The sequence below is a fragment of the Lycium ferocissimum genome, chromosome 8, assembly GCF_029784015.1.
Source record: "Lycium ferocissimum isolate CSIRO_LF1 chromosome 8, AGI_CSIRO_Lferr_CH_V1, whole genome shotgun sequence".
Lineage (NCBI taxonomy): Eukaryota > Viridiplantae > Streptophyta > Magnoliopsida > Solanales > Solanaceae > Lycium > Lycium ferocissimum.
Window position 1 is genome coordinate 33,670,311 of NC_081349.1, and position 22,494 is coordinate 33,692,804.

General features: G+C 31.5%; 1 protein-coding gene and 1 long non-coding RNA gene across 2 annotated transcripts; one reads left to right on the forward strand and one right to left on the reverse strand.

Moving 5' to 3' along the window:
* Positions 1 to 15,929: 15,929 nt before the first annotated feature.
* Positions 15,930 to 18,110, forward strand: LOC132066854 (probable membrane-associated kinase regulator 4). Its single transcript, XM_059460052.1, has one exon. The coding sequence runs from the start codon at positions 16,682 to 16,684 to the stop codon at positions 17,759 to 17,761; it is 1,080 nt and encodes a 359-aa protein (XP_059316035.1). The 5' UTR covers positions 15,930 to 16,681; the 3' UTR covers positions 17,762 to 18,110.
* Positions 18,111 to 21,856: 3,746 nt separating this feature from the next.
* LOC132066855 (uncharacterized) lies at positions 21,857 to 22,479 on the reverse strand. Its single transcript, XR_009416950.1, has 2 exons — positions 22,399 to 22,479; positions 21,857 to 22,272 (listed from the first exon to the last, which is right to left on the reverse strand). It is a non-coding gene; the product is annotated as an uncharacterized LOC132066855 (long non-coding RNA).
* Positions 22,480 to 22,494: the final 15 nt, after the last annotated feature.

Consider the following 22,494-nt stretch of genomic DNA (forward strand, 5'->3'; position numbering starts at 1 on the left):
TTGGGAATCTTTTACAATAATGTTAACACAACACCTACTTTTATTCTCAGCGTAATTCATTTGATGTATTTTCTATTTTTAATTATATGATTAAGCAAATTTAGCTACACATTTTTATTTGATTAGCATACCATTGGAGGAGGTAGTCGTAGATCCAGCAGTTATCGTAAGAGTTATTCTCGCCATTCTATTTTATGTGACACTATTTTCTTATATTATTTAGTTTTAAAAAGAATGATATACTTTTTTAATATTTAAAGATAATTTAACTTTAACTTTAAATTTATTATTTTACCCTCAATGACATAGTTTTATAACCACAGAAATCTCGTGACATGTTTAAGACCACACATTTCCGAAAGTCTCTCTTTCTTGCTAATTAAACCTCATTCTCTGTCAAACTACGTCATACAAATTAAAACTGACAAGTATTAAAAAATTGATAGGTTGATAGTATGAGCTAGGTGTGTGTTTTCACAGAGGGTAATTATAGTGTAAAAAATTTCTTAAAATTAGATATGCTTAGCAAAACATCTAGCTAACCTATAATCTCATTATGGTTGTGGAGATATTTTAATGATTATAGCATGTCAATGACTGAATCATCAAGGTGTGTGATAGGATAGATGAGCTCTCTTCAACACCTTAATTCAAAGCTCAGATTCGAACCATTAAAATGAAGAAACTCCTTCTAGAAACGAATTAAAATTAATTCGGGTACCAAATGACTATTGAAAAAAATGTCTGTGACAAAATTGAGGTGGTTAGACAAGCATATTAATTTGGTGTACCAACTAGTAAAGAAGTAAACTAATCCCACTAAATGTTGAAAACCTGAATAGCCACCCACATTGACCATGTAAATTCTGAATAGGAAATATTCTAAAGTCAAAGTAATTAAACGTAAGTTTTACTGAACTTATTCCAGTAACCTATTATGGATGTTCAATATTATATTTTTGGGACTAAATTCTATATTAATGTGACTTGGTATCCGGGAGCATAAAAGTTTCCACGTGTATTTGGCGCAAAGGAAATCATTTTTCTAAAAATGTGTTATATGGAAAATGTTCTTTTCTTAGAATGCTTCCTGATGTTCGGTTTGAGGTTGGAAATTATTTTCTGAAAGAGCAAATTAAAATAATATTAGCAAATCAGAGAGTATTTTAATTTTGATGACATTTTTAAGTGCTAAAAATTAATAATAATGCCTAAGTATTAGTAGTAAGAACAAGTAAAAATAACTCCAATTACTACTACTCAATTTAGTCCTAAAGAAGTTAGGGTCGGCTATATGAATCATCACTTCTCCATTTAAGCTCAACTTATATCATACCAAATAAAAGTGAAGAATAAGTTAAATGATAAATTATACTTAGTAATAATCATATTAATAATAGCATTAGAAATTCTGTAACAAGACTAATTAAAACCTATTCTGACTAGTAGATATCACCTATATGAATCATTTTCTTTCATGTCCTATCTTTAGCCAAGTCTGCACCGATTTCAAGAAATTGTCGGACTTTTACGAAAATTATCTATTGATTTTAGGTCTAACCCGTCCCATTTTAATATCTTCACCACAACAATTGCACATCTATGGACCAGTATTTGTGTAGTTTGACGTAAGACATGACTAATAATACGAAGTTTAGAGTAGATACTTGTATGAAAACTTCCCTATATAAGTGAGGGATTAGTTTAGAAAGATAGCAGCAAATTTAAGTTACTAATAACGTCCAAATCTACCCCTAAAAAAAATGTACACGGTTGTATGTAATATAATTTACTCCATTATGAGTTGGGATTGAATCACACAGGGAACAATACACTAGGCGATCAAGCAAATAAGGAGTTTTCACTTTCGACACTAAGCCAAACACTTTTTCAATATTTGATTTTTGATTTATAAACTAACAAAGATAAAACTAACTAGAAAGCGGGTAAAGTGATCAATGGCCTCACAAGCAAAGGAAAACAAGAGAAATTACTCTCAAGTCACGATCCAATGTATTTTAGAATTACAACTAAGAGCGAGTTTATATTAATAGATAATGATTTCTAAAATCTCATTGAAAGTCTTTCAACCAAATCAATGAATTTAACTCTAAACTTTTTCAAGCCTTAAAGTGTGATATTAAGCACAATCAATTTAACCTCAAGTTAGCTATCCTATTCCTTGCTCAAGTTATTAGATAAGGTTTAAAGCTCCAAATCCTTGATATTTACTCTTTTCCTAACCCTTACTTTTTTTTCCAAGCAAAGCCAAGGTAAAATGGCACACTTAATATTTGCAACCACTAAATGACATTAAAGCTTGAAGAGTAAATAGAGAAATATTAACCCACTTCATTAAAAATAAAAATTGTTTAATACATAAGCAAAACAAGAGATTCAATCCAAACTTTAACATATGAATATTTCCAAACAAGATTAAAGTGATGGAATAAAATGTTACACACTTAGGTATGCAATAAAAGCAAGAGTTGAAGAAATGGGTAAAGAAATTCTCATTGAGTGCCTCCAAATCTTCAAACCCTAGGTGTAGTTTCTTACTTCTAAACATGGAAGTAGGGGTGTACATAGACCGGGTTGGTTCGGATTTTTCAAATATCAAACCAAACCAATTGCATCGGGTTTTTAAATCTATAAACCAAACCAAACCAACAAAAGTTGGGTTTTTCAATCTCGGGTTTTCTCGATTTTTTCGGGTTTTTCGGGTTCTTTTCCGGTAAAATCTTCATACAAAATATATTACTTGTATTTCAATATTTCTTTAGTCGTAGTAGGATACGACTATCTAATTAAGATATTTTTAAGAAAATAACACAAAATGTGACATGAGAGATGATGTTGTACTAAAATATTGAACAAAAAATGTAATGAAATCACATAAAATAAAATGATCATAATCTAAAAGTACTAATTCATGCTATAGTAAATACGGCTAATTTATAAGGCATATAGAAAATTATCATAATCTAAAAGTACTAAGTCATGCTAAAATAAGTACGACTAATAAATACTCCTATTAATTACATGGCTTCATATTAAAGAAAAATAAAATTAAGTTATTTATTTTCATTGTATTTACAATATAAAACTAAAGAATAGATAGTCAACATTATTGTCATTTCTAATGTTAGAATCGAATTTCTTTTGTTAGCATTAGTATTGATTTGATTTTTGTTAGATTTTATTTGAGTTACTAATATCTATGGGCTATAAAACCTATTGGACCATTCAAATTCTAATCCCAAGCTTGAAATAATATGTTAAAAGACAAAAAACTGTGAAAAAATTTAAGAAATATTTATAAATTACATTATAAATAAATATTTTTATGTATAAAATATTTTTGAAATTTTATACATGTAATGTCGGGTTGGTTTGATTCGGTTTGATTTTTTTTAGTTAAAACCAAACCAAACCAAGAGTGGTCGGGTTTTTCTTTTTAAAACCAAACCAAGTCAAACCAAACCACTAGTCGGGTTTTGTTTTATCGGTTTGGTTCAAATTATTGGTTTGGTGCGGTTTGTCGGTTTCCTTTGTACACCCTACTTGGAAGAATGTCCAAAGATGTGGGAAATTTCCACTAAGTCTTTCTATTGTAATTTCCCAATTTTCCAAAGTCAAAATATGACAAATAAATCCCTAATTTTTAGATTTCAGATTTACAAATCTGGCCATTTTTGTGCTTTTAGCAACTTTTCTTATTTCTTCAATTTGACATCTTTTTGACTTGTTTTTTACTTGGTTTCTTTAGCAGTCCACCTTACTTAAATCATATAAAACACAGAAATGAAAATAACGACATTAAATGCACTATTTTTTCAACCAAACAAATAAAAAATCTAAGATTAAAAAAGAGATAATAGTTACTTTCTGGACTCATTTGTGAACAAAAATTATTTTACCTTAATTACGTCTTAGTTATCTGAAAGAAACTTCTTCAGTTCCTCTCTTTTCTAAAGAGATTTCTCATCAGAGCTATCATTTAATAGTACTAGATGGAAATGCTGACAACATTCATCAACCTTGACTTTGACGGAGATAAGCGAATTTAGGATTTGAAGTTTTGAAATTTTGTAGCGATCTTAAGATAATATACAATACTAATTAGGTTTACAATCAAAATACCTATAGATATTTAGTAAATATTAAGATATATATAGAATCTGGGTAAAAACTATTGAATTCCCGTAAACCTACATGTTACTCTCTGGATCCGACCTCTGTATAGTGAACTCCATAATTTCATAATCTAATGTTTGATTTTTTTTTCCCCCTTTTGAGTGAGTAAAGGATCAGCGGACCTGGTGAACACGTTTTAGGTGGAAGGTTCAAATCTCACAAGTTTTATCCACTGACCCTCCCTCTATTTTTTTTTTAAATATATTTTTTTAAAACATAAATGCTTGATTTTTATTTGCTACAAGAGTTTACTGCTGATTGTATCCAAGCTCTTGTTACATTGTTGTTTCAATATGAGGACTCTCAGAGTCCTTTGTATTTGTAGACAATAAAATTCGCGTCGAGAAAATAATAATCAAGACGGAAAATATCGCAACAATCGTTGTATTTGATTTCAGAATATGAGTGTTACAATCTCTATGATTCCTCGATTCGTCTTTTCAACAATAAATTCGGGCTTTGAGCTTGATCTTGAACTTGATGGATTTGATTTTGACTTGGACTTGAATTCAAGGAGCTTTTGAGCTTGGTCTTGAATCTTCGTCATCTAAACTTCTAGAGAAATACTAAATGCCTTCGGCTGATGCGCGCGTTTGATCCACGAGCTCTCTCCCCTTCTTGTTGAACTTCTCGTCCCCTTTCGAATTATGAGACCCACATTTATAGTTGTAGGATGGAGGAGTTGATAAGGACAGACTTCTTTTCGACCAATCGGTTTAGTCGACATGTCGATATTTGATTAATGGGAACATGTCACTTGTACATGTGGCGCATCTTCATCGGGCGCTCATTTGACTGTATCTGGCATGACCTATAGTTTATTTGATTTGGCGTGCCACGCTACATTTGACATGTGCACCAATTTGAACTTTCTACGATTAGATGACATCTTGGCTTAGTAAGTGGGCTCATTATTTATAGCCCAAATTAATGGACTAGCCATTCTTTAATTAAATCCGTATTATTGGACTTAAATAATTAACTCAATTATATTAATCCATAATATTTATTTGGACTAATATATCTTGAATTTACTATAATCCGAATTTCTTACGGATTTAAATTCAATAAAATTTAGCTGATTATTTGCGGTATGGCGGAGAAATTCAAATAAGAGATTTAGTGGGCGTTTGGCCATAAAAATTATTCACTTTTTTCAAATTTTTTTCCTTTTTTACTTTTTGCGTTTGGCCATAAAAATTATTCACTTTTTTCCGGAGTTGTATTCCGGAATACTAAAAACAAAACAAACTTGTTTTTCAAAAAATTTCCACTTTTTTACACTACATTTCACCAAAAACTACAATTTCAAAAACTATGGCCAAACACAACTCCAACTCCAACTCCAACTTCAAAAATTCTAAAAAAAGTGAAAAAGTTTTTGGTATTTATGGCCAAACGGCACCTTAAGAAAAAAAATCTGGGAAGAAAGAGGAAAATGGACCAACTGCTTGTTCGGAATTCTACGACCGCTGATCATATGATTTACTGTTAGTACTTATTTAGCGAATTATCTAAAGTCTAAAAACATATAACGTTTCGAACTAAAATATTAAGTTCACATGCATAAGTTATAGATTTGGATCCACCCCTGGCTACCAAAATAGTACAGATACTAAACCCTGAGGCAAAGTTGGCAAAGCTGGAACATGAATTTTGCTAAATTAACCAGGTTGGAGACTGGGAATTTGATGAACTGGAAAAAAGTTTAAATTCTTTGTACTTAACAATTAGTACCTAATAGAAACTAAAATGTAAACTCAAAACTCAGAAATATCTAATCTTGGCCTAATGCCAAATGGGCAGTCATATATATGCACACTTACGATATGCAAATTGAGAATCACCAGATACAGATCCATTAATTTTTTTGTGGGAAAAGGGTCAAAAATACCCCTCTACTTTGGGAAAAAGGCTAAAAATATCCTTCGAACTTATTTTGGGTCAAAAATACCCCTCCCATCCTTAAAGTTTTCAAATATACCCCTGTCTTGACGGAAATTATCTCCCAAAATAATCCGAAACCACTCCGATCATTTTTAAACAGCCATCAATCATTTAAGCCTTAATAACTAGATCCCCTTATTCTCCCAATATGTAGGTTTGAAGTTTGAGGGAATTGGGGGAATAAATCTTATGGGTTATTATTTAGTTAGGTCGGAGTTTAAATGATAGAGCGGGTTTAAAAATTGATTTCGGGTTATTTTGGGATAATTTTCGTCAAGACTTTGTTTGAAAACTTTAGGATGAGAGGGGTATTTTTGGCCCAAAATAAGTTTAGCCTTTTTAGCCATTTTTCCAAAGTATGAGGCAATTTTTCCCTTTTTTTGTGCAGTTATGTTGCATTTGACAAACACACAAGTATTGTTGTTAGCAAGACTTTGTAAAAGTTGTGGCTGCCTGTATGACACAATTCGTTTTGTAAATATGGAATTCGATAATGCTTCGTTGGAAAGTTTTACTAAATAGATATATAAATGTATACAAAAATTAAACCATTTTATAAATAATTTTAGATGGCATTGCTTGATAGCCTTGCATTTTGGAGCCTACGGGCCAAGCGCTACATTTTCGAAAGTTTGATCTGGGTTTGAGGCCCAACCCTGATACCTAGTTTTATGATTTTTGAGCTTCATAGTATTTGAAACGGTTTAAAAAGGCGAGTTTTGGGACTCGCGCAAAGGGTTCGCACCACAGGGGCACTTAAAAACTCGTGGGCTTACGCCAAGCTCTGTACTCGTACGCCTAACGCCCAACGCTCATGACTCGCCTAATAGTTCATACGTAAATTATGTGTCAAATTTCTTAGTTAACATTGTTGACCCTCATAATATTTTAATAAATGAATGATGCTTAATAGTTTTATTCATCTATGAAAATAAGAAGATTGAGAGCAACTCAAATAACAAGTCATAATATTGCATATTTAGTATTTGAGAACACCGTGAGGGTGAATATCACTTAACATTTCTTTTAAAAATACACAGTCGAATTTTACATATTTACTTGTCATTAGTCTTCATGTTTTTGTCATGTGCCTCAAAATTATCATATTTTATTATTTGCAATTTGAAAGTAATTTTATTTTTATTCATGGAGTGTTATTCTAATTATAAGACTGATAATTTATTAATTGTTTTCTTTTAGGGAGGTAAATTGCATAGTATAATTGTAATAGATTTTAAGAAATTGTGGTTTTTTTTATTGTTTGAAAGCTAAAATGTTCAGTTGATTTGTTTCTCATAATAGCTTTTATATCATCGCATTATTTATACTTATAAAACCATGTTAGAAGTTTTGTTTTCTATTAGTTTTTTTAATCATGTTTTAAATTTTTTAAAACTAATAATGTATTTTCTCATAATTTTTGTATTATTATACTATTTTACTACATGATAAATTATAAATTAAAAGATCCATGAGGCTTACGCCCCGTGCCCCGGGACTAAAACCTCTCCCCGTGCTAAGTAAAACACCCCGCCTCACGCCCCTGCCTTTTAAAACACTGATTTGAAATGTTGTTATGACCAAATGTTTAAAAAATAGAACTCGTCAAGATGAGTTGTAGTAATGTAGTTGATATATGTTATGTTAATACAATTTGAATTGTAGATTTTTAGTGTGATATCATTACAGTGATCTGTTCACTTATATCGACACCGGTTACAAAGGGTCTTACGCTATTTTCAGAGATATTTAGTTTATGTTCCAAATTGATGTTTACTTTATACGGTTTTCTAGCAGTGTCGATATGTGATATATAAACACAGTAATTTCTTCAAAAAGAATATTTACACACACACATAATAAAGAGTATCTCTGTCACTAAAGTTAGGGGCAGATCTACTGTTGAAGTTATGGATTCGACATAATTCAGTAGCTTAATTTGAACCCAAGACTTGTAGTTGAATTAAAAATTATCCTTAATTGTATAAATAATTAATTTAAAATGCAATACGCAAAAATAATTATAAATTCGTAAATTCATAAACTTAAAATTCTTAATCCGTCTTTTACTGAAACTCAATAGGGATGTCCATGGAAGGAAAGGGACTTTTTTGTGCTTGCTTTAAAGGAAGTGGTGTGAACAAGACAATGAGGTGGAGCATCTTAATCTTTTCCTAGTGAAACAGAATTGATGGTCCAAAAATTTATAAGTTGGAAAGTTGTCTTGTCTTTTGGATGGCTGAATCATTGTCCAGGGCCTCTTATGCTTCTGGATAAAGAGTCCAGAATTGGATGGACTTAAATTAAGATCCAAATAAAAGATTTTTAGTGGTCTGAGTAGTACCATAACACTATTACTCCTTGTGAGACATTTTGGATAATAGTTATAACTACTATAAGAAGATAGTGACTTCATCAACACCAGCTGTCCAACAAGCCAAAGTGCACACATATCCGATTTTCAAATCATCATTTAAGTTATACTCGTGGTGCATATAACTTTATAAGTCTATTTAAGTCGAAACAACTTTAGATATACGGTGTCTGAAGTTTTCATACATTTCGTATAGTTGAAGTTCAAACACATAAGGCTTAAGTTTTGTTATTTTTGCCCGAACTTCAATCATTTTTCCTAAGCTTGAGGCAATTCATGAACTTTAGCCATATGTTACTTTAGATACCGCATGCCTGAAGTTGTTCCGAAGTAGATTGACGTGCAAAAAGTTTTAAGAGTTAGGTACTCCCCCCGTCTTAATTTAAATGTGTCTCAATTTGACTAGGCACAGAGGTTAAGAAAATTAGGGAAACTTTTGAATCATGTGGTCTGGGTCGATTCCCTTTACATCTGAGACTGAGGGAATACAAGTTAAATCGCGATATCCAAATAGGGTAGACAGTTTGCAGTGGAAGAATCCTCAAAAGTCAAGAAATTTGTAAGATTAATCCCCCCTGTTCAGAAAGCAGTTGGTGAAAATGACTAGCCAAACGTGCAGATATTGAGGTTGTTAATTAAGCTTAAGGAGGTGTCTTATCAACTTTGCACTTATTGCAGGGAGGATATCCAACAGTGAAGGCCCTCACTGTTCCAACTATGCAAGCCTCTAATATTTGTTGCTGCTTTGAGATGAACAAAGTGAACAACATCATCCAGATATTCTGCTATTGGTGGGTCATATATCATCCACACTGTGCCTGTAATTGCTCTTCACTTCCTTTTTTGTCTCTCTGGGGAAGAAAAAGTTGTGCCCCTTTGGTGTTCTCAGAGGCAATTAATGTGCAATTTGAGAGCAATACGTCTATCAGTCTATGTAATACACAAACACTCCCCTCCCAAAATAAGTATCGTTTTAGCCATTTCACATCCATTAAATATATATATATATATATATATATATATATATATATATATATATATATATATATATATATATATATATATATATATATATATATATAAGGTATAGTTTATTAAGTTACTCCTATTTAGTAGATGCGGTTGATAACTAAGCAATATTAAAAAGAAATAGTTCTTTAATATAAAGGTATAGTTCGAAACAATTACTAATTTTTTTGTCATGAATTCCTAAAACGACACCCTGGGACAATTTTTTTTTTTCCTAAAGCGACATTTATTTTGGGACGGAGGGAGTAACTATAATGACGGATTCAAGATTTGAATGTTATGAGTTCAAATCTCGAATTATACCACAACTCATTTTGATTAATTGAGTTTGATATATATTAATCCCTGTGACTCAATTTATGTGGTACCTTTCATTTTTCAAGGTTAAACTATGCAAAGTCTGATCAATATTTTAAAATGTATTTTTTTCATTGTATTGATATGAGAAAAAATTACAATTTGTAGTACTTTTCATGTTGTTTTTTAATACATAAATTTTAAGTTTAGACTATCGAGTTGGTCTAATCCAATTTAGCTTAAAAATTAATTAAATTGATTCTGAAAAATCAAAATGTGTCGTGTAAATTGAGACAAATGTAGTATTGTACTTATTTAGTGGACCATTTGAATATATATACATGCATGGTTCAAGTCAAAATTACTAAGTTCAGATGAACCCACGAGCTCTTGTTACTTGAAAAACTTATATATGTTGAGACCATAGTCCATTTGTTCTCAGATTATCTTCTTGATGGAAATTGACAGCAAATGTACAATTCCATAGACAGCAAATTTCAAATAAGTCGTTCAATATTTTGCAAAATAAAATAAGAGGATAGGCGAATACCTGAATATGAATAGAAAGATTAAGTTGAATGAAAAGTTTTTGATTCATCTATCACTAGTATCTAATCATCCCAATTTCAATCAAACAACTCATGAGTAATTATTGAATAAACTATAAGATTGATAAATAAGAGTTTTAATACGTTATATAACTTCATTGAAACGTGAGACTTAACAACAAATTCAAATTAAAAAATCACTTCTCTTTTGATCATTTCTTAATAAAAATATTCTCAAAGATTTTATGATTCTTCATCCTGCCAAGCAATCAAACGAATCAGAGAATAATTGTATGTAGTAGACACTAGTTGGTAAGACATACTTCTTCAGTTGCAGGTAGCGATATTTTTTAAACCGTTAATGATATTTTTAAAAAAATTAATAATAATTTAATTTAAACTTCTCATTTACTCTTAATGAGCAATGACAAACTTTATAAACAACACAAATTTTATATTTTAAATGTCAATCCCCTATAAAGTGGGATTTAATGTCAATCCCTTAAAAAGTGGGATTTTTAAGGTGATATATAGTGATATTTGAAAATTTAAAAATAGACTAAATAAATAAATTAAAAGTGGTTACATGATGAAAATAAATATTCCAATGCTATATTGAGTTAACTGATGATGTTTCCATAGGGCATGCCATGCATATTTTTCAAAAACTTACTCGAATATAATTTTTAAATGGAAGTATAAATATTGCAAATTCCTGCTGTTTATTGAAAATAGAGTACATGTTGAGACCAGAGTCACTTTGTCCTTAGATTTTGTTTCATATATAGATGGAAGTTGTCAGCAATTGTACAAATCCCCAAAGATCGTACAACCTTTTAAAAAGATCCAATTCACACGTATAAAACACTAGCCTAAGTTCCATTTTGCAAGATAAAATAAAAGGATGGACAGACAATTTCAATATCAATAGAAAGAATAAATCAAATGAAAAGTTTTTTATTCATCTATCATTATAGGCAGATAATATCAACAAAAACAAAGTGACAAACACAAAACCAATTGACTCATCATCTGTAATATCTACATTATTTCCCAATTTTGATTAACCAATTTTTTGAGTAACTTTTAGATAAACTATAAACTAATAAGAGATGCATCGCCTAACTTCGATCATGACATGAAAACTTAAAAAAACCAAATTCAGATCCAAAAATCATTGCTATGATCGTTTTTCTAAATTATATTGAATTGTATGGAATTCATTTCATTTTAAAGCAAATGAATACCTTATAAAACTTTTTCTCAGAGATTATAGGATCCTTCATCCTGCAAAGCAATCAAGACGAGCCAGAGAATAACCGTCTGTAGGAAATATGAGTTGTTGAAACATATTTCAGCATATGTAGCAATATTTCTATTTTAGCTTATTCTAAAATGAATAACAACTATCTAGTTTCAAAAGTTTTATAACCACACAAATGCGCATTTACCACAAAGCCATGTAATTACTAGGTAGTAATTACCTGCGCCTAGTAATTACTGTATAACGTAATTATAGTTAATTACAAGCGTCTTTGTTGTTGCACCAAAGGAATTAACTAAAATTACTACTTTAATTTAAAATAAAATTTAATTATAAAAAATTTAAAATTAATATTTAAAAAATATTGCCTTTTTAAATGATGTTAAATTAGTTATTTAATAGCACATTGTTTCTTGAAAATATATTAATTAATAATCATATATATTGTAACTAATTTTGTAACAAAAATAATTGATATATATTTTTTAAATTAATATTTAATTTTAATTAATTATAAAGCTTAAAAGAAAACTTTTTTGTGAGAATGTCATGGATTAGATATTTGACAAAAAAATAATATTAATAAATATAATGCAAACATTATTCAAATGTTTGAAACAAAAAATCCATCAAATGTTGAAAAATAAACAACATGCAATGTGAAAGCAAATAACTTAAAATTGGAAAAAAATAACTAAATTCAAAATCCAAAAGAAAAAGTTCAACATAATACTTTATGTCAAATTCCAATTACATAAAAGTTCTTTAAGTAAATAATTCAAAAGAAAGAAAAATACACAATGAAATTCTAATTTAATAATGTCACTCGTTATATGTCAAGTTTGTTAATGACTCATTCTTTCCAATATTAAGAGGTGTAGTTTCAAATATTAGAATAATAACAAGGTTATGCTAAATGAATAAAATAAAAAAACAAACGAGCAAATTAACCACTAAAACTAAAAAAGAAATTAAAATAATAGAAACAAAAAAATATTAAAAATCAAAAAAATAAAAATAATAGAAATTAAAAATAAAAAAGAAATTAAAGTAAAAAAATAAACAAACTAAAAAGTAACTTTCAAAGGTGTAATTACACCCAATTCTCGTACCCTCGAGAATGTAATTACTTGATCAAACAAAGAGTCACCCAATTCCAATTACCAGGCTTTCCAAACAAATGCGCTTCTTTCTCGAATGGGTAAAATCCATGAACAAACACTTTTCGCCTTGGATTTGAAAAATAACCATTACCATGGAGTTTCACTTGATTCATAAAGAAAGAGTCATAAAATGCCACGCGGAGCGTGTCGCGAGATATATCGCTCTCAAACTTTTTCTAGTAAGGCTAATGCAACAGCCAGCGAGTGTGATGATGAACACGCTATGCTCTAAGATAGCTAAGTTATTTACTTTGTAGACAGAGATGATGTAGAAATTGTGTTGTGCTTAATTTATAAAATTCTATAATCAATAGCACCGGTCTACTATTTAACTTAGCCTGCCTCTCCCATGACTTCTCGTACCAACCAACCCAAAATCAGGTGTTATTTCTACTTTTAAAACTTCAAATACAATCAAACTATACCACATAAATTGAAATGTAGGACAACACCACCACCAATCAGAGGCGGATTTAGGATTTGAAGGTGGCGGGTGCCACAATTTTCTTCAATGTACATCTTGTTAAGAAATACGTATTTGTATTTGGGTCAGCCCATCTCTTTTGAGTTTTCGGTCAACTTAATAGGACGTTTTTTATTTGCAAATATGAAAATTATATCTCTAAAATCAAGAAACGAACATAATTAGCATCTTAAACAAGGAATCACACCCATTAACAACATAAGTAAAATCAACATTTTCACCAAGGAACTTACATCTTTTATGTATATTAAAAATGAACTTACACAAGTAAAATAACATCTTCAATAAGAGAATTACACCAATCAAAATAAGAAAAATTATAGAAAAATTCTTCAATAGGTAAATTACACCTCATAGGTAAATGTAGAATTAGATAAACTATAAGTTCTCAAAAATAAATCATAAATTTCATGTTTTTTCTATGCCATGCTTACGAAATTTCCATCACAATTTAAGTAGTAAATTGATTTAAATTGAATTTAACAATTATAAAAAAGCACAAATTTTTTATAATACACTCCCTCTGTCCATTCTTATTTATCCATTATACTAAAATAGATGTCCACTTTTAATTGTAAGTTGTATAGTTTGAAAACCCAAGGCATAATTACCATTTTATACCTATTTTACCCCTATTATTAAGTACTCCAATTCATTTCTCATTTTATTTATTGCTTATTAAGAGTGTGCCAAGTCAAATATAGACAAGTAAACATGGACGAAGGGAGTAACCAACAAAAGAAATTATAAAAAAATTGAATTTTGATCTCAATCCAAAATTCTTATTCAGACTCACAGATTTGAGATTACGAAAATGCTTAATTTAAGGGATTTTGAAGTTTCTATTTGTGTGTTCTCACTAGAGATCACAGATAAAATAATAGAATAGATGAAAGAAAAAATAAAAAGATAAATAGAAAATTGAGAGAGCCGAAAAGGGAATTACTGGTACAAAGGAATTAAAAAGCACAAAGAAAAACGGGAGTCGGAAAATGTTCAAAATAGATTCAAACTTGTGTCTACTAGCCATGACACCTTTGTCTAATTTGCAACTGGGGGTTGCAGGATTAAATATTTAATCTAATTTAAACAAATTGCAACATAGGTATATAAAAAATGTATCAATTTAGGGGATGCCATGCCACCCCCACCCTAAAGGGTGGATTCCGCCCTGCCACCAATAACATACTCAGTGTAATTCCGCAAGTGGAGTTTGGAAAGGATAGAGTGTACGGAAACCTTACCCCTACCTCAAAGAGATAGAGAGAGAGTTTCCTTAATTCTCGCTAGTAACACAACAAAGCAAAGAATAAATTGAAATTTACCGAACAATGAAATAATATTTTACAGTAACTAAACTAGAATGACGAAGTAAATTTCACTATCACTATACATATATAATATTTGAACTCTTTTGTTTTTTTCAAAAAAGTAGAGTACGTGGGGAAGTTTCAACTTGAAAAGAACTGAAGAAAGAGTCTCGAGTTCCAACCTTTCTCTTCTCCACCATCAACTGTCGGATCGTGTGTTTTCTTGTTTCTTTGTTTTGTTTATTAGTTCAATGTCAACAATCTTATTCATTGTCTTTTTTAATATCATTTTCTTAATTTTTGTGTCATTTGATATGCGTGCATATCGCATAAATTATTAGGTATATTGGAAAAGACGCAGACAAGTGAACAAATTTAGGTGAAAGGACAACATATACTATGGAGTATGGAGAAGTGACATTGTTTTTTTCTTGAAAAAGACAGTAAGATAAAGTTAAAAATAAAGCTCCTGGAATCCAGTAAAAAAAGCAGGAAACCAGGCAAGGCAAAGCAAAGTGGTTCGTGAGCTCCAAGTATTATTATATTTATCTTTAGTAAGTTTAGTGTGCTTTCTCTAAAGTAAATGGAAGTAACTGTTTTCACTAAAGTGCCATGCAGACATAATCGCACATTCTCGTTTACAGGAAGGAAAAAACAGTTGAAAATTGTAGTTTTGAGAAAAGAAACGGTTAAAATGTCAAAATTGATTCAAGTGTATGGTAGAGAAAGAGACAGCCCGGTGCACAAAACCGGCGCTATACGAGTGCTTTAGAGAGAAGGAATGAACCACATCCGGTTTATCGTATAGCATCTTACATTGCAATTTTTCAAGTGACTGTTTCATGGCTTCATTGATCTCCTAGTCACACTGCGACATTTTTACTATTGAAAATGTGAAAAAAGTTTAGATCCGAGAGCTTTGTTCAACTGGTAAATATTTGAGGGACTTCGTGACTTAGGTTATAGGTTAGAATCCGGAGCTATGTGAATTAAGGTTGGTATTTAAATGAAGAAGAAACTGGAATGAACCCATTATTCCCGAGTTTTGAAGGATGCAGCTGATCCTAAAGATTGGCCCCAAATAAATTTCTCGATCATAATTCAAACTCGTTTTTGATAGACTCACTAAGGAGATAATATGAAGATATCGGAAAAAGATTAAGATTGGACTTGGTTTCATAAAAGAAAGAACAAAGGAGGATAATGATGGACTAACATGATTTAAATTAATTTGACAACTTGATAGAGAGCAGAGAAAAAATTCCAAATTTGCAGACATGTTCACGAAGTACATGACTTAATATTCAAATGATATAAGCAATAATTCTAGTGAGGAGCCTTAACACAAATAGGAGAAATCATCATTTGAGCTACCAATAATTTGATAATTACTCCAAAATTATCAATGAATCATCACTTACTACTCTTTTGAAATAATAAATGTGTACTTATTATAAATATCTATATTCTTTAAACGTATTCGACTCTATGCCTAGCTCAAGTTATGTGCAAGGGGAATAAATAGCACTTTTCGACCGTTGCAATTGAATAATAGTCACAATAATGAAGTTTCAAAATTCACAAGTGAAACTCCCAGATATCGTTATAGAGTTTCACTTGTAGAATTTGAAACTCCTAGTTAATTTTTAAAGACAGGACCGAAAAGTAGTCAATCTATAGGCGCTATTTTTACGCACATAAGTCACTATCCGCGATAGAAAGTATAAATCCAATAGGGGGTGGAAAATAGTAGATACCGGTTGAAGTAGTCGAGATGTGTCAAAGCTGGCCCGAGCACCACCGTTATCCCAAAAAACAAAAGAAAGGGGAGTGGAAAATGAGACTAAAAGAAGTATTATAAGAATGTATAACAACATAAACAATTTTCCCCTTTATGATCTGGGATCATTTAAAATATGCCTAATATCATCAAACATTTGCAGCCATTTTTTAAAAGAAAAAGTCACACCACCATCCTCTTTAAAATGGCCCTCTTCACCAGCATTTGCTCTCAAAACTCAAACTGACACTTCCAAAGACTCACAAAAACATAGTAGTAAAAATCACCATGGAAAATGCAGAAATTCGTTGTTCGTGTGACACTGTAGAAGAAGATTACATAGACATGGAAGTTAGTCCAAATTCAAACTTATTTTCTCAATTCAAAAACTCTCCTTCTCAAGCTAGAGAATTTGAATTCCAAATGTTTCCTAATTCTATTGATAAAGATACAACAACATCACCAGCTGATGAACTATTCCATAATGGTAAACTCCTCCCACTCCACCTCCCTTTTGGTACAACACAAATGGTAGAGAAATTACTTCAAAATCCTAATAAACCTGTTTATGGAACCCGAAAAAACGATGTTTTTGATGAGTCTTTTAGTACCCCTTTATTCACAACCACTACTAATACTCCTACGAGTAACACTCCGTTTGAATCCTGCAATATCTCTCCCGTTGAGTCCTGTCAAGTTAGCAGGGAACTCAATCCGGAAGAATACATGTTCGAATATTCAGCAGAAGAAACTAACGTATTTCCAGCAGACGACGAACATGCAAAAAAGTCATGGACGAGAAAACTCAAGCAAATAAAGACTTCCTCTTTTGGTTCGAAAATTAAGACTTCCCGGGCTTATCTTAAGTCTTTCTTTTCTAAATCTGGTTGCTCGAACGAGTTTGCTTCAAAAAACATCGACAAAGGGCCTTTTCCAATAGCTAAAGAAGCTAGGAAAGAGCCATTTGGGCAAATTCAGAGATGTGGTGCACATTCGAAAGGGATCAAAAAAGAAAATGATCGCGATCAAGATATGAAAGGTCGACATAGAAGGTCATTCTCAGGAGCTATTAAGAGATTTTCAACAGCTAAATCATCTTCGGCTTCATTTTCAACGTCTACTTCTGGCTCTTCATCAGCTTCAAGCTCGAATAATTCGAATGAATTTCAAGAGATGCACTTCTTCAAGAGAAGCAGCAGTGCATATTCAGAGATAGAGAACTCAATTCAAGCAGCAATTGCTCATTGCAAAAATTCCCAGCAGCAGTTCAATTCAAGAGAGACAATAAGTGATATTGGAGTTTGTTCATTGTCAGCTTCTAAAGTGATCAATGAAGAACAAGAAAGACCTGGACTCTGCAGGGGATAAATTATTTCCTTTTTTTCCTGTCACTGTTTCTTCTTTTATTATAAGGTCTGGTGGAAGAAGTAGAAATGGACAAACTTTTAAATTATCTTGTTATATGATACTTCTTTCTTTCACAGTTTTTGTGTAATAAGCCTCCATATAGATTAGCAATTCTCACAATGTGACCATATAAATTGCTAGTACTTCCAAAGCACAACTTTGTTAGAAAAGTTTTGACAAATGCCAAATTCTAGTACATTATTCTACCAGTTACTTGCTACTTCCATCAATACAGGTACCGGTAACTTTGTCTATCAAGATTTAGACAATTGGGAAGAAATCACATAATTTTTTTGTCTTTGCTAGAATTTGAACCCTGAATGAACTACTTCATGCAAAGAGTCATTATCTTGATCATTTACATATGAAATAAAAATATTTTGCAAAGAGTCATTATCTTGATCATTTACATATACATATGAAATAAAAAAAAAATTGTCATTACGGTTGCCTATGTTGCGGGATATGGATGGGATTTGAGAAAATTTAATCAAAGATATGTGTTTGAGCTCCTCCAAAAATCCGAGCAAGAAACATCCATTTTTGGGGAATCCGACATGATTGAATTAGAGTCCAATAAATTTTGAGAGACTTTGAATGCTTTTTTTTTTTTTTTTTTAATCATTGAACCAAGAAGTCAAAAGATATGGATGGGATTATGAGATTCCTCCATATTTAATCAAAGGTCTTGGTTTGAGCTCAAGAAATGGAGAAAATCCGAGCAAGAAGCTTCCACTTTTAAAAGGCCCTACTGGCGCCAATTCGAATTAGTTAGTCCAATAAATTTTGAATACTTTGAATACTGAATTATTAAAAACTAACAAAAAAAAAAAAAGTACTCTTAATAAGAACTATCTTGCCTTTTTTTTTTTTTTTGGTTCCATCAATGGAGAGGGGGAACTTGAAACCCCAATATAAAGGTAAAGAATCTGACTAATAAAGAGCTATTTTGAGCATAACGCAAAAATAAAATACAGTGTCGTGGTTGTACTTGTCTTTTGACTGCTACAGATTAATATTAGAGAACTTCAACCTTAAGTTTTAACTAATAAATTGCTAGTGCTATTAGTCTAATGTGTAAATTAATGAAGCTAATGATGATTTTATTTAGAAAAAGAATCTATGCAGGCAGAAGAAAGATAGTGGCTTAATGGTCCTCAAAGTACATCAATAATTATTTCAAATATAATACATGATTCCCTTTATACTGGGTCACTTTGCTTAATTGCTTTCTGTTTTAACCCAAACTCAAAGATCCAAACCATTAGTAAGTGACTTTTTTGGTTAAAAAAATGTTTGGTGACATTTTTCTGATACTGAGGAATAGTTCTGATTCTTTTGTTATGAAAACAAATTGTTTAGTGACACTCTATGATACTCAGACAAAGTTGAATAATTTATTTATTACCAAAAATAATTTAATGATTTTCGTGCAATAAATAAAAATTGAATGATCATCTATGAATTATGAGTATAACAACATTTTGTTTAATATTTATTATCTCATACTATCACAGACTAATGATAGCAAATCTTTTTGCTTAGTGAAGGGAAATGTCCGACTCATGATAGAATAATAAAATATTACATTGTGAGGTCATTCTAATCAAATCAAGGAAATTAAATACCGAAAAGAATCATCAAATTTGATTGCAAAGTCCACTTGTGTGTCACTCAAGGATCGCTTAGTCATCTCACTTTAAAGCTAAATAAATTGTTCCAATAGAAAAAAGCTTGAGGAGGACTTCTTTTTAATTACATAATGAAGGAATAGGGAAGGGCGGAGGGCAGCAGAAAGAGAAAAGGGAATGACGGTAATAAAATATTATTGATATCGGTGTTTACATTAAATCATACTACTTTACCATGATTAAATCAAAAATTAAATATGTATTAATTAACTGTAATTTAACAATAAGAATATGTGAACACATGTATGGTGTATTCATTGAGTAAATATAAATACCGAGTGCAATGAGTTTTTACGATGGGGGAGAAGGGTACAGTGAGAGTTGAATCCGTATATAAAGTGCAGGAAACTTGTCGAATCCTATAGATTCCCGTAGTTCTAGTTGAGTTTCCTCATTGTTTTCCGAGACATTTCCTTCCAAGTCATTGGGAAGTATTCCGTATAAATTTGGAGTGCAATGTTGTGGTTGTTCACTCTTCTCGTAGTCGAGTGACTTCGTAACTATCCTTACTAAGAAAAACTAGTTCTAGAGGCATCTTTGATTCGATTCGTATAATTTGAATTTTGTCCACCATATTTTGATCTGCCTATTCTCCGATTCGTAATTCCTAGCAAATCCTTATAGCAATTTGATTCAAACATAGAAAGTAAGGAAGACTATATTTTATTTTTTTTGTTTTTAGATAACCGAGAAACGCGGGGGACCTGTAACACACTATTTAAAACTAGGTGAGATGATGGGTCTGCCTTTTACCCTTATACATTTAAATACCGAGCTTGAGTTTGCAGCAGAATTCAAACCTCTGACTTGCACCTAATCCACACATCATGCTTTGCGCGCTTACCACTAGACTAAATCCTTGGGAGCAAGGAAGGCCAGATTTTCATAAACAACTTCCTTACACTACTAGGATAAAACAAAGGAAAAAAACATACCTTTTTCATTTATTTCTGTCTGGCAGAAAAGAAATGTTGCTTTTTGGAGAAAAAGAAAAATCATATTTTGAATTTCAAGTGGGTGTATCGAACCCTTAAACCAAGTGAGCCAGACAAAAAATAGACCCAAAATAAAACATTGTCGTAAAGATTCATTGATGATGTTCAGCACTTAGGGATAAGTATAACCATATTACAAGAAACACTTTCACCCCACCAATTTGCCTCAGTGTTTAGAGAATCAAATATCAAAAAAGCTTACTAAAAGTTGTCGACTAAGTTCCTTTTTTTTTTTTTTTCCTTCTGAAAATTTTCTTTTACTCAATATTTTTAGATCAAGCATCACCACTAGTTTCTAGATTTCATCATACTCATAAAAGCAAAGTAAGATCTAAGAAATATTTGTAATATGATCTTTTCAATTACAAGAGGATCACATACTTCCATTTGAGAAATGGATCATCGGACCATGCACTGGTACTTTCGCGCTATATTGCTCAGACTTTTAAACAATACCGACGGATACGTGTCGGATTCTCCAAAAGTAGTGTTCTTTCGGAGAATCCGACATGGGTGAACAACTTTTTTCAAGTGTCCGAGCAATATAGCTTTCGCCCTAATCAAGAACTCAGAGAAAGCATAGAAGCAAGTTTTCAACTTTTATTCTTTTGTCAGGGTGAAACGTACCTACATAGTCACACAAAGCATTAACTAATGCAAAAAAAACCTCCCTCACACCCGATATTTGTATCAACACTGCCTTTGTGCCCATACAAACATTATCACGTGCTTATTCATCTGGTGTAAACATTCATGTGTGTAATATTTTTCCAACTAACTCTGACCACGGATAAAAGAGGACGACAGTACGTTGATGACCACTATAAATATAATCTATGTGGAGTTCTCTCAATAATACTGGAATGGACCTAAATCAGACAATGAATACATAAGATTATTATATAGCTGGCCTCAACTAGTTTGAGATTGAAGGAAAACTATTTTCTTAATGATGAACTGAAAAAGGGGGTCTGGTTTGTTATATTATGGAACTCCAATATTTACATGCTATGAATGGAAATCATCAAAGATGTAGAATATCCAGCTACAGCCACTTCTTCCGGCCATTAAGGTATTTTAATGAAGAATCCTTCAAGTTCCCAAGCCACAGTCTGTATACTTTCAATATCAAAACATTTTTTTTGGTTCGTGTCTCTAGAGCATATCAAAGAGTTGCTATAAATATCTTTTTACTAATGTGCTCTCTAGGTCATCAAGCATTAGTACAATTTATTGGTACACATATCTATATTATTCCTCGTTTGTCTCAAGAAGTAGGACTATTAGATGAAAGAAAAAAGAACTACGGGCTCGAATCTCCCTCATTGCACTTTAGTAAATACCATACTGAGCAAGATGAAGAACAAGAATGACAAAAGTAAAAAAGATGTAATAAAACTAGCAGAAATAAAACTTCTTGGATGACAAAAATCCAAAAGTAATATATGTTAAATTTACAGACAGGAATTAGTGACTTGATCACCGAGTATGACTTTAGAACTCTTAGATCCGGCAGGTTGGATATCATTTTCCTAAAAAAAGCTTTAGATCTCTTAGGATAGTGGTTGTAGTTGAGATGCAAGGGGTAGATAAATAGTTTCCGTTCAACAGTAATATGCAGTCAACTAGCAGGCAGTTAAATACCAATAAGTCACAAACCTTTGCAGCTCAGACAGGAATGATGCACACCAATAAACAAGAAAGCCATTCAAGAGGAGTGTGTTTGCCGATTAGAAAGTCATTCAATGACCAGACGACATCATTTTATTTCAAGAGTTTTCTCCACCTTCAAATAAAAATCATGCATCAAGTTTTCTTTTAATGTGTGGCCACAAAAAGAAAAAAAAAAAGAGTTCAGAAAACAAAAATGTCAACAAAAACAAAACCCACTCTGGTAAGGAAAAAAAATTACCAGAAAGTGATGCAGGGGCTGGAATAGGTGACTTACGATCTGCCACCAGCAGGTAGAGTGTTAGTGTACTGATATATCCTTTAATTACGGTTATTC